Genomic DNA, 17,391 nt, shown 5'->3' with positions numbered 1-17,391 from the left:
CTTAAGTTTCTCATTTGTGATGAATTAGTCAAAACTTTTGCTTATTTTCAGAACACAGCAGGCCCACAGACAGGCTGGGGACCCCAAAGGGGCAGACAGCCTGTCCCAAGCCCCTCTTGGATGATGCTTCAGAAACCCCAGCCATCTAGAAAGAAGAAGGGTGGAGGGACACTGGTCTCCCATAGTGTCATCTCTAAAGCTCTATCATCCCAAATGGCTCGGACCAAAACGAAATGAACTCCACACACGGTAACAAGCACGACAAGGGTCGGACACTCAGGGAGATGGCCCAAAAGGTGGGCTGCTTAATAACTGGTGGTGGGACTTTGATGAAGTTACTTACCTGTGCGGGCCTCAGTGTCCTCTTGGGTAAAAGGGGGTGGGAATTACTACCTGTTTCCTAAGACCTGAGCATACTGAGTAATACATATAAAGAACTCGAAATAACTCTCTGTTCATAGTAGGCACTTGATCAATGTTTGTTGAAAGGAAATGAGCGCTGGTGGGCTACTTATTTGGGGAACTAGTTATTGAGGCATTTGCCCAATTTGATTCAAGTTCGTAAGTTCGTAATGAAAATAAAATTTATATTAATTTAATGGGAAACAGTAATGTTGATAACTTACATCATACTGTCATCGTGATTCAAAAAGTAGCTCTCAATACCTTGTATTTTGTTCTTATGCCCTTGGCTTTTTGTATCAAAGTAACCACAAGGAACTACTTTCCAAAAGCTACAACAGCATTTGCCGTAAGAATGTTACTGAAGGCACCGTCTATGTAAGAATACATAGCCTGTATTAAAACAACCAGTATTAAAGTCAACATTCAGAAGTTTACCTTAGCACTAATGCTAAAAGAGGCTTTTCCTTCATGTGAGAATTGATGCATTTTTTTTCCTGAGAGTCAATGCAACACATCAACGGCTATGTTTTGCTTTTTGTTTTAGGTGCCAGGAAGCTCACATCCTAAGTTTTGGTTCACATCTACCAATGGGAAGGAATCCTAAGATGTACATATGTGATCCAGCTCTTCCCCTCATCGAAATCTATTATTCCATTGCCCATTCTTATTTTTGTTTGTATTTTACTACAGATAGTCTCCAACTTAGGAAGGTTTGACTCACACTTTTTCAAGTCTACCAGGTGAAGAAGCCACAGGCAGTCAGCAGAAAGCAGTAAGCTGCTCCCTCTGCAGGCCCGGCAGCGGCAGCCCCACGATCTCCAGGGTGGACACTGGCACTTCACAGTGACCTGCGCTTCCAGGTGCCCTTGTCCAACCATCGGCTAACATTTACCCATTCCAAGCACAGGTAAGGTAGGTGAGGTTATGCTACCATGTTCAGTAGACTGAGGTATATTAAACGCATTTATGATTTAATGGTATTTTCAACTTACGATGGGTTTCTGAGGAGGCAGCCCTGTCGTAAGTTAGGGAGCGTCTGTCTGTATCTAACGTGTGACCTTACGTGCACGCTTCATTCCCTCATAGGTAGAAACAAGCAAACTATTATTACCAACATACAAATAGTGAGATTTCCATGACCAGATACTCAAATGAGCCTGCAAAAATCCTCACACCACAGCCTACAGGATGACGTCCATAAATCACTACACTGATTTGTCTTTGCATTTCTTCATTTACATTGGTCCTATTTTGAGAAATGTCTAGAAAGGCAGCAACATCACCTTGTACATAGGTTCAGGTAAATAATGAAAAGTACTCAGTACTGTCCTCTTAAGAAAAGGAAAAATAAATTCTAAATTTACTAATTATTTCCTCTTAAGAAAAAAAATCTAGGGTGTTGGCTATGTTTGCTCATGTTGAGAATCCAAAGGCCACTGTTTCTTAAGTGGCTCTTGCACAACAAAGAAAAACTACCAGCTCCCTGGCCCAGCTGCCTGCTTTGCTGAAGAAGGCAGGCGCGGTGGAGACTCCTCCAGGAGGTGTCTAATAATCTGCAAAGGTCCAGACAGCAACCCGGGGCAGACACAGCTCAATCCGGCCAACCCGACCATCAGAAAGGAAGGAGGAGGAGGCATGCCTTCCTGGGTTCAGCTCTCTGGGGTCCCCAACACCTCCTCTTAGTGGCCATCTTGTCCACTGGCACCAAAGCTGAGCTCAGAGGAAAGCACCTGCCCTGATCCAGTCTGTCTCTGCCGCCTCCCTGCCCACTCCTGTGGGACGCTCCCTCTCGGCATCTGTCCGTCATCGGCATCTGTCTGTCATGGGGCATCTGCCGCACCACACTGCAAACCCACCAGTGCCAAATGTCCCCCGTCAGCCGGCCCACCCGCACTTCATCTTGCTGGCTTAAGAAGGTGAGTCTCAGGGCCCAGCAGTCTATCAGAACTGACCTGGTCTTCTCTGACCCCTTTCCCTATGACTTTCTGGTGACTTCTTTTTCTTTTAAGATTTTCTGTATCTGACATTGGTCACTTGCACTCTGTATTTACTGCACTCTTATTAAAAATATGTTACTGTTGGTGATAACCATTGGGTTTCCCAAGAAAACCTGTATCCTGGCACCCACTGCAGGGCTGGGAATCTGTGCAGACAGCTGCCTGGTCTTTGGTGACCAGATTTTCCACGTTCCTCCTTGAGCGCTGCCATGTGACAGCAGCCTCAGACGGCAACAACTGGTCCAGTACCCAACTCGCACAATATCCCCGTGGAAAGATGCAAACATTTACTCAATATGTTTCTCTCTGTGGAGCAAGCTCTAAGCATCCAAGTGAAGCTCAAGGGGGGCTTTCTCCACACTGCCCTAAACACCTGGTTATATGCCGGGTCCACACTTGGCACTGCTGACTCAGCACGACAACACGCTTACCAAGTTCCTTTTCAGAGTGGACTTTCACCTCCCCTTATCCTGTGCATACAGCACAGTGTAGGGAGAAAAAGACTAAGCTAGGAATCAGGATGCCTGGGTTTGAGCTCTGCACCATTCCTGCGGCCTTGGCCCAGTTATTAAATCTTTCTACATTTCAGTACCTGTAAAATGTCAGGATTCACTCACAAATCATCTCTAAGTTTCCTGCAGTTATAACACATATATGATTCTCTATATTAACCTTCTAAAACAAGTCCAAATACAAATAACGTAAATTTACAAAGAAATGTAAACAATCATGAAAGCAAATGCTTCCCTTCATGGTCATCACACTGAGTCAATGGAACACTCCTAACATAAAACCATACTCTAAAATGGCAGCCGCCCTAACCCTGTTTGGGCCAAGAAAGTGCAGGGATCTAAATGGAGGTTTCCTGGTCCAAAACATCTAAAAATGCTTTCCACAATGATCTACCATTCCCCTGACAGGATTTAAGGAGGGCTGCCTAAAATGCACGCTCTCAAGGGCCCCCTTAATGTTCATGGCTAAGCAAAAGGCCTGGTTTGTAAATCATCTCCCACACACATGTAAAATCCCAAATTCTAACTGTAATAACTTTCTTTTTTAATCAATACCTACACTTTGAAATATGTAAATATTAGGAAAATTAACCTTACTTTCTAAAGTTCAAATTCTTAACAGCCCATAATCTTTCATCAACCTAGAAAATAACTGATAAGCCAACCTTCCTGCAAAACCATTAACAGATTCTGCTTTTCTGTCACCAGGGTAATTTACTGAGGCTAATTTTAATCCTACCACTAAACCACTAATCCCGTGACTTTACAGAATTGTCCCCAAGTTTATGTTGCTACGGCAAGTACTTTCACATGAGGAATTCACTTACTTATTAACACTAAGTGTTTTATTTTTTAAGTTGGTTTTAGGAATGAGATCATCTTGCTTGCCTCTCATTTTAAAAAGTAAAAAGCCATTTTTGAAAAAAGGAAGCCACGTGAGCACCTGGGGTTGGACTGCACTCAACACAACAACGTTAATGTAAATTATGCTTGGTGTTACTCAAAAGGACAAATTATCATCATTATGCTAATGGTCATGCTAAAGACATGAAAAGCTTTGAAATGATTCATCTAAATCTGGTGGGAATATGATCATCAATGTGAATGATGGTATTTTCTCAAACTGGCATAAAAATGTTCTGTCTGTGTCACTGATAATGTCAATATAAATGATGCATCACCAAAGGCAACGTGCACTCACACGCTCTACGCTCACGTTCCCGGAGCAAAGCCCCAGCCCACCTTTCAGTCCACATATGCCTTGCTTTGGGGACACACATGTGGATGAGTAGAAATTTATTTACTTCTTTTGTAAAACAGAGAAAACGGGATGATTAACGCTAACAAGACTGAGACAACGAGAGAGGTGTCTGGAGACACATTTGCTTTGGTGTCGACTCGACAGCCATACAGAACGTTTAAAATGGAGGTGGCATCTTCTGTGGCGTTCCGTATTAATAAACTCCTGCAACACGGCTCTTACGCGAGCCACCCTGTGAATTCAACACAGGTCTCCCCAAAAACCCAAACCAGCATGTGTAAACAAAACATAGCCTAAGTGAAAACACCTCAGTTCTGCCTGTAGATAATTCCAGGGCAGTGCCACAGAAGCTCAGGAGAACTATTAAACAGGACTGTCCATTTGTTCGTTAATTCACTTTCTTTAAAAAAAAAAAAAAAGATGGAGACAAAACCTAAGTTGTTACGACAAAAATAATAATAATAAACATACTTTTTCGCTCTAGATTAAAATCACCGGAATAATCAGGAACTAAACAGTGAATCTTCTCTTTCAGACCTGCCCAACTCTTAGCCTTATCTGTGACCAGCAGAAGTCTTAACCACTCATATTCAAGTCTGTGTTTTCCTGAATTAACACAGTCACTCAGCATTGAACGGCAAACCATTTCTCACAAAAATTATATCGGGGAAAAAAAAGTGAAACTTGTTCACTACACCCTTAAGTATCAACTGAGTAAGAATCTGCTAAAGCCACAAACGACCTCTCTGTACAACTTTCAATGCATCATTTACTGTACTAAATTTCAAAGAACATTCTCAAATGCTGAAATAAATCAATGCCCAAACACAGCATCTCGTCAGCTCATGCAATATAGGTTAAATAGTACCATATGGCACAGACAGACACATGCTGCCCTTTTCTGAAACAAAGAAAAAAATTCTTAAACAAATGTCCTTTACTTTCACATGGGAAGAGTGAGGGATTAGAGAGTTCTTCAAGTGTTAATAGTGCTGAAAAATTTTTAACTCTTAGCCATTAACAAGAAATTATAGTTTTAATAGAGAACCTTGATTTTTAAGCCTGTCTTTAACTGTGTCCTGAAAACTAACACCACATCTTCCTCCACGCACACCATCTCCTAAAAAAGCAAGAAAATAACAGGACAGCTGTATCCTGGAGGCTGAGCCGGCACCAGTAACTCCCCAGGGCGGCGAGAGACGTTGTCTACCTGGTTTTGAAGGAAAAAAAACACCAGATTCCCTCTGCCTTGAAAATAACAAAACACACAAAAATCTCATCCTATTTTCACCACTCAGTTGAGGAATTGTCTGGATTTCACAATTATATACGATATATATCTCTTCTTGGCCCAGTAAATTCTGAGATTCTACAGACTTTATTTACTTCCTGACCAAGGTTGAGGGGGAAGGTACAGAAACAGGAATACAAAGTAAATCTACCAGAATTAACAAAGAGTTAAAATACAGTATATGGTAAGATGTATCTAAACCTACTATGGTTGTCTTTTAAATAATTTTTCCTACTCTCCTGCTTGTGTTTTAGTCATTACTTAACATATATTTACATGTTTGCTTTCTAAAAATAGTTGCATTTCTAATTACTCCTGCTTTGTAATTTTCAGTACCATTTGAATTAAAGATTAAATGCCAGATCTTTTTTGGAAATGACTTTTAAGGCATGTTGAGAGCCACAAATTACACTTCTTTACAATTCGAATGTATACCACTGGAAAACATCTCATGCTAGACATAAATACGATGATGGCTCTAGCTTTGGAAAGAGAAGCTTCAGCTGTTCAAGTCACGTGTGGCCAGATGCAGAGCATAAGGAATGCAAAACAGTTGCAACTGCTGGTTTTCACCAGTCCATCTAAAATACACTTCATATACTTTAGTGGATACTAGAAATTTCAAATACAAACAATGCATTTATAGCCCTTATAAATGTATCCTTTTTTATACTATTTATAGCTATTTAAGTCATTCCCCTACAATATTCTTGTTAGAAAAATTAATTTTAAAATAAAGATACTTTTTAAAGAACAGAAAGAGACATTCTAAAGTCAAAGTTGTTCTTTATTCCTCCTCCTCCCATAAGGTTAATTTTATTAATCATTCATAAATGTAAGTATTTGATATGATTCTTTTCTTAAAAGGGGTTTGCGACTTTTCAAAATTCCTGAAAATCAAATGATTTTGATAGTTCTCGTCCAATGGTGGGTGGGAGGGTGGTCTTAACTGAGGGCAGAGGTCATTCCTCTATCAAAGAGAACGTCCCGCCCCACTCCCAAACTCACTGGTTCCTGGGACCAGAGAGAACCGAGGCCAGGGCTTCCATTTGAAAAACACTATCTTCTCTATGGCCCCTAGATACATTCCCATCATAGGCTGCTGCCACTACGCTTTCGGCCAGTCAGGTGGAAGGACTGAGGATGAGAGCCCCAGGAGGGGAGGGAGAAGAAGGGAACAGCTACACTGTCAGCTCATGCCACCAGTTAGCCACCAGCCCAAAGGGAACCTAACCAAACAGTGGAACCACCAAATAATCACTGCTGCACAAACAGAGGCCTGTCCACAGCCCCCACCTCCATCTGCCTCTGAGAACCTCCACATCCCTCGGTGCCTCTCACACACAGGGAGATGTAGTCCAACCATCACCCACTCAGACCTCACAACGGATGCACAGTCTGACACTACAATTCACTTGAAAAATGCAAATCTAAATGACATGCAGTTCCCAACAACAGGGTAGGGGCCGCTTCCAAGGTCCTGTGAGCTAAACACAGTAATAAAATTAGTCCTTCACGTTTAGCCATTAACAGTGCTGGAAGTGAAGCTCTAAGGTGCCAAATCGCAGGCCGCCAGGAAAGGCCTTTTTGCAGGATGCTAGTTAGGCAGTAAATGCAAATTCAGGGAAGTAAGGATGTGCTAAGGAAGTCAGAGCGGCACACGTCCAGCTCCCTGAGCAGTGAACAAACCCACGGATATTCTTCGCACTACGTTCAGTAAGATAGGCAACTGAACTTTTCCACAGCTTCTAGAACTTTTGAGGGGGAGGGGTCGGGATAGCAAAGAGATGCATTTTTGAAAGAATTGACTGTGTCAGAATAGCTTCATCCAAGCACTAAAATGTATAAACATTCACAGCATGACAGATGTCTGCTTTTGAAGAAGAAATGTTACTTCCAAGTTCAAGCATTTATAAAGCAGATACCTAATCAAATAAATTTAACTTTCTTCCATTACAGTTATATTCCTAATAATTAAATCCATGTCTATCACTGAGAAAGTTACACATCTCCAGTTAAATTTGGCCAGCTGAAAACCAAAGAGAAAGTGGATCGTGTTTCCTGCACATTTAACAGCAATGCCTTCTTCAGTCAGAATCTAGTAATAAGCGAAATACCATTTTTAATTAGGTAATTAACACAAGTCCTTTTCTCCTGAATTGAAAATGGAGTAAAAAACAAAACAGTGCATGTCTTCAACATTTAAACAAGCATATTATACAGGAAAGTGCACACGTTTGGACAAGCTCCCTGCTGCAGAATGCAGTCAGCTTATATTTCAGTCTCTATCTCTACGGCATTAAGGTATAATGCAGCTGAAACTCTAAACACAGTCTCCAGTCAGACTTACAACCACTCCCACCAAATTCTTTTTAAAAGATGCCTTCTCTTAAATTATGAATAAGACCAACATGTATTCTGGACAATGAATAAATAAAAATCCACAACCACCCAATACAATGAGTACTAGTTTTTCAAGAATAATCCATGACTAAGCTCTACGTCAATTGCTAGGCCATGTTATCCTTTTTCCCCATTTGGTAAGACTGAAAACCATCTGTTGGAGCATACCTCATTTCAAAGTATTCTTTAAAGAAGTCCCCTTTCCTTTTTCACATATGCTGCTAAACTTAATCACATCAAATGCTTCACTTATAAAACTCAAATATCTCCTTGCAGGAGGAAGTTAGGTAAATGGAGTTAAAAGTTTCATTTATGAAAGTGAAGACAAAGTGCTTTTCACATTGTGACCTCTTTTCAAAGACCTCTCTCATTCCCTTCAGTCAATTTTGGTCTCTGGGACAACATCTTACAAAAAAAAAAAAAAGTTAGAAATGTAGGACTTCAGGATTCCAGGAAAAATAAAATCTCTGAATTAGTAGACGCTGAAGCTGGTTTACAAATAACAATGGGAAAACACTGGTGAGGTAAACTATTCTCAGGATGTCAACAATTCATAGCAGACACATTTCTCAAAGTTCTTGATCTAGTGTATTTCAGGATATTAAGCCATTTGGAAAGATTATTCTAATAAACAAAAGCTTTCCGAAATAAAAATAAGCAGAACTCCCATCTCTCTATGCATTGTTGAAAGCTGTACACACTAAACCTGCTATTTTGGTTTTGTTTCATTTTAGAGAGGCATTCCCGTTCCTCTTGGTTAGTTTTATTACAGATCCACCGGGATTATTATTTTTTTAGAAGGTTAATGTGTTCTGGTGTTTCACTATATTCAAATTAGCAAGTGTAAGAAAACAAAGCCATACTAATTAATTAAGAAAAACATTAGACATGCTTGTACCTTACACCAAAATTCAAATTCAATTACCAGAATACTTGTGAGTCTTACACAGAGTTGAATTCATCCCAGAGCCCATTCAAGATGGCCATGGGGGTCACTCCTGTGAAACTAAAGATGTCCTCCTATAAGTAACCCAACTCTCAAACTCCTGACACCATGGCAGGCTCCTACGCAGCTTCACTCTCCAATTTTACTAAGAGGAGGCGAGGGGTTCTCAGACCCATGCACAATAGTGGTGTGCGGTATATTTAATTCTGGCTGGTCTGTGTAAATATAAATAACAGTTACTTGACGACATAATCAAAGAATGCAAGTGAAAATGAAGCTGGAGCAAACCAATGACAAAATGAGCTCTTTTTATTTTACATGGTAGTAGCCAGTATCCTAATAAATAACATGCATGCCTAGCTCTTTTAAGCAACACATCCCTAAACCAAAATACTTCAATCATATTAATAGGCTGGTTTTTAAAAAAAAAAGCTGAAAAAGCTCCTTTTGGGAGCCTAGCCCCCTTTGCATCTACTGGAGCCATTATCTTTAATAGTATTTAGTCCATAGCCCCATGGTGAACGTACATCACTCAGCTTTTAAATCACCTTCAATCAAGATTCGAGACTGCATGGCAGGTTGACAGGCGCAATGCCTTTCTGCTGTATGTGTAAGTCGGATCCCCACTAAAGTTCCTTTTGTGACTTGCTGGTTAAGTCAACACGGCGAGTGGACCGGAGGGTCCGAGGGCTCCCTCCTTTGTTACGCAGGGGACACCCCTGGAAGGCCAGCTGAACGCCCACGGGCACATCTGGGCTTTTCCAGGCAGTCCACAGAGCCATCCCCGGCCTCTTTACCGCCGAGACACTGTGAGGTCACACACGCAGGACACAAAACCCGCACGCAGCAGCCCCTCGCGAGGCGCCCCGAGCCCGGGTGCCGACCGCCAACTCCCACCCCAAATCCGCTCGCGGGCGCAGGACCGGTTCAGGTGTGAACACTTATGTAATCGTCCTCGGGGCCACGCCTTTCCCACCGCCCCACCTCCGCCAGAACAAAGTGAAGTTTAAAATAGAAACCAATTACCTGGCCTCCGCCGCGCCTCGGCCCCCGGAGCCCGGTCCACGCCGCCGCGCGGACCCCCGCCTGGCCCGCAGCCCCGCGCAGACCCCAGTTCCGGACCGGACCCGCCCCCCTCCCCGGCCCCGGCCCTCCACACCCCCATCCGCTCGCTCCCCCCTCACCCCGCGGCCTGCCCTTCCCCCCGCAGCCCCCTCTCCTCCTCCGGGCCTCGCTCCCGCCCCCGCCGGCTCCCCGCGCCCGCCCCGCTCGCCCCCGCCCCCCGGCCCGCACAGACCCCCGCCTTTGTTATGGTGCGAAGTTGGGCTGTGGGTCCGTCTCTTTCACTTCTTGGGTTACAGTGCAGCCGTGTGACGTCCGCTCCACATGACGGGGGCGGGGGGCGGGCGCCGGGGGGCGGGGGCGGCGGGCCAGGCCCTCCCCGTGCTTCTCCGCCCCTTCCCGCCCCGCCCACGGCCCTCCTCCTGGCAGCCCAGCAACAAGCGGCCACCGGCCCCACCCCGGGGCGGGCAGGTGAGTCCCCCCGCCCCGACCCGCCCCCAGCCCACACGGCCGCCCCGCGCTCCCGCCCCCGGCCCCTGGCCACGCGAGCCCCAGGACCCTCAGTAGCGCCCCAGCGCCGCTGCAGCTCAGACACACCGAAATAGGAATGATTTAATCCAACGACACCTCCCAGGGCTGCCCAGTCCCGGTTCCGCCAGCTCCTGAGATTGGGGAGGGGCAGAATCAGGTGGAACTCGGATTGGGGGGCGGAAATGGCCCGAGTGGGAGGGAAGGCGCGGGGTCGGATGCTACCTTGTAACCGAGTTAGGTTCCTGCAGAAAGGAAGGACGAAGGTCGTCCACGGACCCTCGGGTGACCTCGGCGCGGCCTGGTGGCCAGGAACACCCGTGCGTGGACGAGGTCCCTTCCGGGGGTCTCCCTGCAGGGGTCTCCAGGGAGGAAGTGGGCACGTGGGTCCTTAACCTCTCCATTGCATCATCCCCATCCCGGTGGGTACAGAAGCGCAGCAACCCCGCGATGCTCCCGGAAGACACCGCGTCTCCAACATTTACACGCAGATGGTGCTCGGCTCAGGTCGGGTCCGTACGCTTCCCGAGGTGCGTACTACGAGAGCCACACACATCACTACCGATATTCCTGGGAAAGTCAGTGCCACAGTAAGTCAGCTGCAAGCGTGGGGTGGCCGGTGACGCGCTCTGCCCGTGAATACGCCCATTGTGCAGGGCAGACGCAGCCAGGGCGCAGCGTTCAGGAGGCGGGTGGGCAGCCGAACTTTCACTAGCCACAAGAGCTTCACCTTCTAGAATTTGCCAGGGACTAAGCATCAACTCCCAGTGAGAAAATAAAATGTGAAGTTGGAAGACACATGCTGCCCTTCACTTTTGTACGGAGTTCACATCAGTTTCAGCAATCCGCGTTCTCAGTTCGCTTTGCCCGGGCGAGTGGGCTCCATCACCTGGACCAAAAACGCACCAGGATGCGCCTGCCCGGGGCAACGAGGCCGAAGAAACCGCACGTTTCGAGTCCCCAGTTGCTGAGAAACAATCACTGCCCTCCTCTTTTCTTTCCCTCTTGCAGGTTCCGACCTGAATCCGAAAGTGCTTCTAAATCCCATGGTTCACAGAACGTTCGGAAGGGGAGGCGCTCCGTGGGGGCTGCTGCGTGCCCATGTAGCTGAACCGACTCGAATAAAAGCGTGTCCACGTCTACATCACACATCTGTGTAAATGCAGAAGCCTGCGGATGCGCGGAACTGGCCAGACTTCACAGTGTGCAGACACATGGGCTCATGCACGCGCGCGCGCTCACACACACTCACACCCCAAATTACCTCCGGGATGGAGAAAGCCGCTGCGGATTGGCCAACAGAGCCGTCACTCATGCCCAGGGGGCAGGGAGACTTCGCAAAGCTGTTTCCTTTTTTTTTTTTTTTTTCTCTGCTCTCCTCCCTACCGTTTCATTTAATGGTAAAACAACAGCAGAGCTCTGAAAGTTAGCCATCTGCGCGGAGTTTGCCTTCTTTAAGGAGGGAGGCGTCAGACGATATCCATTTAAATATATTTTGTACTTCCACAAAGGATGGAAAGGGAAATTAACGAAGGGAGTGGAGGCGGAAAGGGAGCTCCGAGTAAGAAGGAGGGGTCATCCCGCGGGGGGGGGAGGGGGCGGGGGCCGAGGGCCAACGCTGGGGAAAGAGTTGTTCTCTACACCGAAAAGGGACTTTGACCTTCCATTGATCTCTCAAAATTAAAAAACGTTTCTTCACAGGTCAGATTGCAACAAACGCTCGTTCCTAATTTATGAACTCGTCCTTTTGATTTTATTATTTAAGCATGCGCCAGCAATCGTGTTTCCTTAAGAAAGAACTGACCTATTTTTGGCTGGAGATAAACGATCATGTTAACAGATGTTAATCTTGTAATCTGTTTTTCCTGTAAGCACTTTACCTACCCGGGTTTCAGACCTTAAAAATAACATCTTTTCCAAAAAGACCTGACGTCACAATTCACTCCCTGAAAAATCACACTCCCCCTCCGGTTTCTTCCCCTGCAATGATTTCAAAGACATTAAATCTTTTCCACTTTATAAATGCTGATCTGTTCTGCCTCTACTCCCACAGGCTCTTATTTGCATTTCAAATTCCACAGGTTACACCAGTCGCCTTTTCAAAAAATGTAAACCAACAATGAAGCAGCAAATGGCTTTTTGTGCATCTGGATTAAATAAAGCACAGAATGAATATATTTGAAAAGAGGACTGCGCAAGTTGATCTTTGCACACCCAGAGACCCAGTGACTCTTTATCAGCGGAATGAGTAAGACACACAGCCCCCAGAGCTCCCTGTCTGATCCCGGTCTGCTGCGGGAAGCTTATTAACGCTGATAATAGATGGGGCTGACTTACAGACCCACATTTTTCGGATAAAAGGCTGGTTCCCTCTGGTCCCTAATTGCGGGGGTCCACTGGCTTTCCTCACCGCACACATAAACTGCTGCTTTTAAATACCCCACTCGGCTGCAGTTTAACAAACTTATTCATACAAAGTTTCTTTAAAACTTGAGGCGGTTTAATCTAAATACTGATCGTAACTATTCAGTCTGTTAGTTCTCCCTGGAAATGGCAGCGGAGGCGCCTCCCCCCACCTCCCGCCCAACCACACACACCCCACCGCATTCTTCCTTCATACACCCGGGTTCATCTCGCCACCGAGGCCTCCCCCACCCGCGCCCGGCGGGGCGCAGCTCCGAGGAGTCCCTGCCCACCCCTCTTCGAGTCGGTGCCAGACCCTCGCCCCCACCCCCACCCCCGCCCGAACTTCCCTTCCAGGACCTCTCACTTCTTTAACGTTAGGGTCACTTAGAAGCTCCCCGCAGACTGGCAAGCAGCCGGGGAGGGGGCCGTAAAAAACAAGGCCACCCCCCCTCCACGCAAATACGTCCCCTAGGCAGCAGCGCGCTGTGCCCACAGGCATCGATCCCATCCGCCAAACCCTTAATAATTGAAGCGGCTCCTCGGGCCCGCAGCCCCATCACCCACCTTCATTAGCCGGAGCGTTTTACTTTAAAGTAAGGCAATTTGCTCTTTGTCTCCTAATGGATGGAGAGCGCATCCGAGCTCCCCTCCTCCCGCGTCGCCTTTGACGAAGTGTACAAAGCCAGAGCCTCTTCCGCGCTCCCACCCCGGCCCCCACCCCGCCCCTCCACTGCGGTAAAAACCACCTCCCGGGCGCTCGCCCCGCCGCCCGAAGTTGCATCTTCCCCTATCCTGGAATTGCAGAGCAGACCAACTACCCACAGGGAAAGCCAAGTAGCCCTCCCCGCGCCCGGGGGGCCCCTCCCCGGCGCACCCCCCTCCCCGGCGCCTCCCCACCACCCCCAGCGGCGCACACCACAGTCCGGGGCACGTCGGGGCTCCGGGCCCCGCGCCCACCGCCCGCCCGCGGCCCCTGCGGCGCAGCCCTGCCCCCGCCCGCGGCCCCTACCTTGGCGGGGAGGCGGCGGGCCTGGGGAGGAGGACGCGCACGCCCCGCGCATCTGAAGGTGAAGCCGAGCGCCCGCGGCGCGGAGCCGAGCGCTGCACTAGACCGACCGCGCCAGCTGCGCCCGGGCGCGGGGGACGCGCGAGGGCGCGCGGGGCCCACCACGCGCCCGGCCCCCTCCCCGCGCCGCCCGCGCGCGCCCTGGACGCGCTCGCCCTGCGGGGGCCCCGGCGCCGGCCGGGCTCGGGGGGCTGCGCGGCACGGAGAGGGGGCCGGGCGCCCACGGCCCGGCGCAGGCCGGAGGCTTCCCCCAGCCCGGGAATGGTCTGCCCTGTAGGAAACGCACACTCCACTATTGTCTCATCAGCACAAAGTTCTGCCACACTGCGGGGACAGTCTGGAGGCTTGCAGTGACTCAGACACAGCCAATTCCTCCCCTAATAGCACTGAATCACGATTCCAGCGGCCAGTGGTCGCCCCTCGTCAAGGTCTAAGGCTGCGGCAGCCCCGGCTCCCGGAGGCCGTTTCCGCGCGCACACGCGCATCCACACGTACAGACGTGCTCGGGATGCGGGTCCCGCCGGCGGGCACCTGGGCACTGCGCCCCAGCTGGACTGAAATGGGGACACCCCTTCGGGGGTCCCAGGTGCGTGTGCATTACACACGGCGTAGCGTGTGCGTATCACTCAACTTCCTGGTGAATGCCTCTGGGGGTGTTCAGACGCAGGATCAATACATTAAGTCCCGAATCAAGGGTCACAGAGGTCCCGCTGGAAAGACTTCAAACAGCGGCTCTGCCACATGGCCATTTAAAAATGAAGGGGTTGTTTACTGGTAGCCTTCAAAGTTCAACTCTTATTTTTCTGTTCTTAAAACTTCATTTCTTCACCTCACCTACTCCCCACGGGCAGTAGTTAGTTGTAGTAAGTTGAGTCTGGGACTAGAAATCCCAATTGGACTCCAAAATGCTCTCCTGGTACAGGGCAGGGAGGGCTGGGGTGGGGGAGGGGAGGGAGGGCGCGCGGGGGCGGGGGAGGGGAGGGGCGGGTCGGAGCGAGCGAGGGCGAGCGCCCCTTCACCGCCGGTGACGTAGACCCGGGGAGCTGCGGCCTGCGGAGGGGTAACACTAGCTTCTCCCACCAGGCTCCTGGCCATATTGTTCTCCTCCTCGTGATAACTCCGCAGTGGAGGTGGATTCTGTCCAAGACGCCCAACGTGGCTCCGCGCAGCAGTCAGCGCTGCAATCCTGGCGGTTACCTCCGCGGCGGCGTCTCCCTTTGCGCCTCATACTCGCGGCCCGCGGCCCTCCCCAACTTAGGGCGTTTACAAAAGAAACTACTCCAGACGCGCTGCAAAGAGAGGCGCTTGTGCCCGAAGGCTGGAGCTCAGCCGCGGGGCCATTCTGCATGTTTGAGGGGGGGGTCGGGGTCGGGGGGCGGGGGGAGTCAGGCAGAAAGACAGGGAGAACCTCTGCGATGAAGGATCCGCGAGTCCTAAAATGTAAGCTCCGTGTGACTGACGGTCTGCACTGATTTGGAGAGCAGGCGTGTTAAAGGTCACGGACAATTGTTGCTGGCTTCAGCATGAATGCCTAAGTGGGATGTATTCTTCAACAGTCACATTTAAGTCTGATTCACCGAAAAGTATTGACGTGCCCACCATTCATTTCAGTACACTGTGAAAATGCACAAAGAAAGTATCCCCAAATTCAATTAATTACAAAGCTATAAATGGCTTGTATACACATACTACATGTAGGTAGTAACAAAGATTAAAAGTTGAAGACTTGACACTTTAATAGCTTTTTGGTAGGATTTTGGAATGAATATAAGTCAGTGCTATAGACCTACATTCATCTGCATTCTTGGGTCTATTTAAAAGTACAATCTTGCACTAATAATTTCCATGTGTTGAAAATGGACAAGGTAGATCATTGAATGGTGATCAAGACTTCCAAACCCTTCCACATAAAACTGTAAAATGTTCATGACTTGCTTCCTTTTTGTAGCCGGTTTAGGGCCCTGTCTTAAGTCACCCACGTGTGATTTCACTCAGGGCATTGTCTGTCTACAATAATATTGTGCTTTTAAACGATTTCCTTTCTTACACATTTATCTACAACGCATGTGAAATCTGAGAGCATACTTTGATGGATGAGCAAGAGTTAAGTCCTGGTGTCTGGTGTGGCAGACCTAGAAAATGGCAGCTGGAGAGCCAGCATCATTTTGTTACAACTGAAACGTGTTCACATTGATTGTACACAAGTCACTGGTGGTCATTAGTCAATGCACTATTCCTAGCTCACTCCACACACACCAAAAAAAGGTGTAAAAATCAAATGTTTAATACAAGTTTCCATACTATTCCTGTAACCATATTTAGCGTTGCCAACATTTCAACTGTTTTAATGGCTTCAAACTCTTAAAGTAACCGTTAGGCAGTAAGGACACTGCCCTTGGAATGGCCCAGGAGAGCTTCTCCTCTTTTGAAATGTTTAAGTAAATTATACTATTTGGATGGAGCAAAGTCAGCAGTATTAACGGTTGAATATTAATGGTTGATTTTGGCTACTTGTTTTCTTTTAGTGATATGTGATATTTTACACATGTATGGAGCACATGTATTTGTTACAAGCGTAGAATATGTAATGATTAAGTTGGGGTGCTTAGGGTACTCATCACCTGGGGTATTTATTGTTTCTATGCGTTGGGAACATTTCAAGTTCTGTCTTCTATCTATTTTGAAATACACAATCCATTGTTATTAATTGTAGTCCCTCTAGTCTGCTACCAAATATTAGAACTACTCATTCTATCTAACTGTATGTTTATACCCATTCACCAACTTCTTCATTTCCCCCTCCCACCCTCTGTAATTTTATAACAGACAATAATTTTGGTTAATGAAATAAATGGGGGAAAAAAGCATTTTCCCTTGCTATTGTCTAATGAATTATTTGTTCAGCCTTTGGGATTCCACTCCTTTCAACGTGTGATGAAATGGTGTTCAATGGTTATGGAGTGATTGAGCACATTTATGTTAGAAAGGTTCTTGAGGACTTCCATTATAAAAAATAGCTCAGAGTAAAAACCAAAAAGAACTCCGCCCACCGCAAAAAAAAAAAAAAAAAAAAAAAAACAAGGCCTTGAGTGCGTAAAAGCTGGAAGTGAAACTGCCTATACTATAGCATAAAATCTAAGACAAACTAAAAAATATGTATTAAATATTCATGCTCAAAAATTTAAGTGCTCTGATTAGACAGTTGGGTGTGCTACTCATTAGTAAACAATATTAATCCTATCTTTGTGTAAATTTATTAGGATTGTCTAAATTATATCTGAGAAAGAAGAATTATATTATGCAACTAAGTCAAGGAGTAATCTTTTGTTTTCTGAACTAAAATTTAGAGATTTCAGAGTGGATTAGGGATAAATTTGATTTAAATTATCAAGAAGTATTCCTAGGTAAAGACTGTTTTAGGAGTACAGCTGTTCACTCCCTTTGTATTGTTTGGAATGGATAACTATTTTGTGTATGAATGGAAATTGGCTGTTTATTTAATCACTGATGCTTT

At 47.0% G+C, this 17,391-nt stretch overlaps 2 protein-coding genes across 10 annotated transcripts in view; one reads left to right on the top strand and one right to left on the bottom strand.

Annotated features, from left to right (window-relative positions):
• The window catches only part of LOC105489305 (zinc finger protein 516), a 141,195-nt gene extending 127,259 nt beyond the window's left edge, over nt 1-13,936 (bottom strand). For 3 of the 9 annotated variants that reach the window (XM_011754044.3, XM_024795228.2, XM_011754047.3), the window contains exon 1: nt 9,842-10,042. The gene's annotated coding sequence lies outside the window, so the exon portion shown is untranslated. Of the gene's footprint in view, nt 1-9,841; nt 10,043-10,112; nt 10,247-10,630; nt 10,761-13,375; nt 13,491-13,820 lie in introns of those variants that run through there. The other 6 variants (XM_011754045.3, XM_011754039.3, XM_071085168.1 and 3 more) reach the window with 5 other exon arrangements.
• Nucleotides 13,937-14,385: 449 nt separating this feature from the next.
• On the top strand, nt 14,386-15,581 carry LOC139359962 (putative uncharacterized protein ZNF516-DT). Its single transcript, XM_071085170.1, is given in 3 exon segments — nt 14,386-14,463; nt 14,961-15,204; nt 15,207-15,581. Coding segments are annotated over 3 exon segments (465 nt in total). The 3' UTR covers nt 15,350-15,581.
• The last annotated feature ends 1,810 nt before the right edge of the window (nt 15,582-17,391 follow it).

Source organism: Macaca nemestrina, chromosome 19 (assembly GCF_043159975.1).
Source record: "Macaca nemestrina isolate mMacNem1 chromosome 19, mMacNem.hap1, whole genome shotgun sequence".
Taxonomy (NCBI): Eukaryota; Metazoa; Chordata; class Mammalia; order Primates; family Cercopithecidae; genus Macaca; species Macaca nemestrina.
Note: the sequence above shows the minus strand (reverse complement) of the source record. Positions and strands in the feature narration are given on the sequence as shown.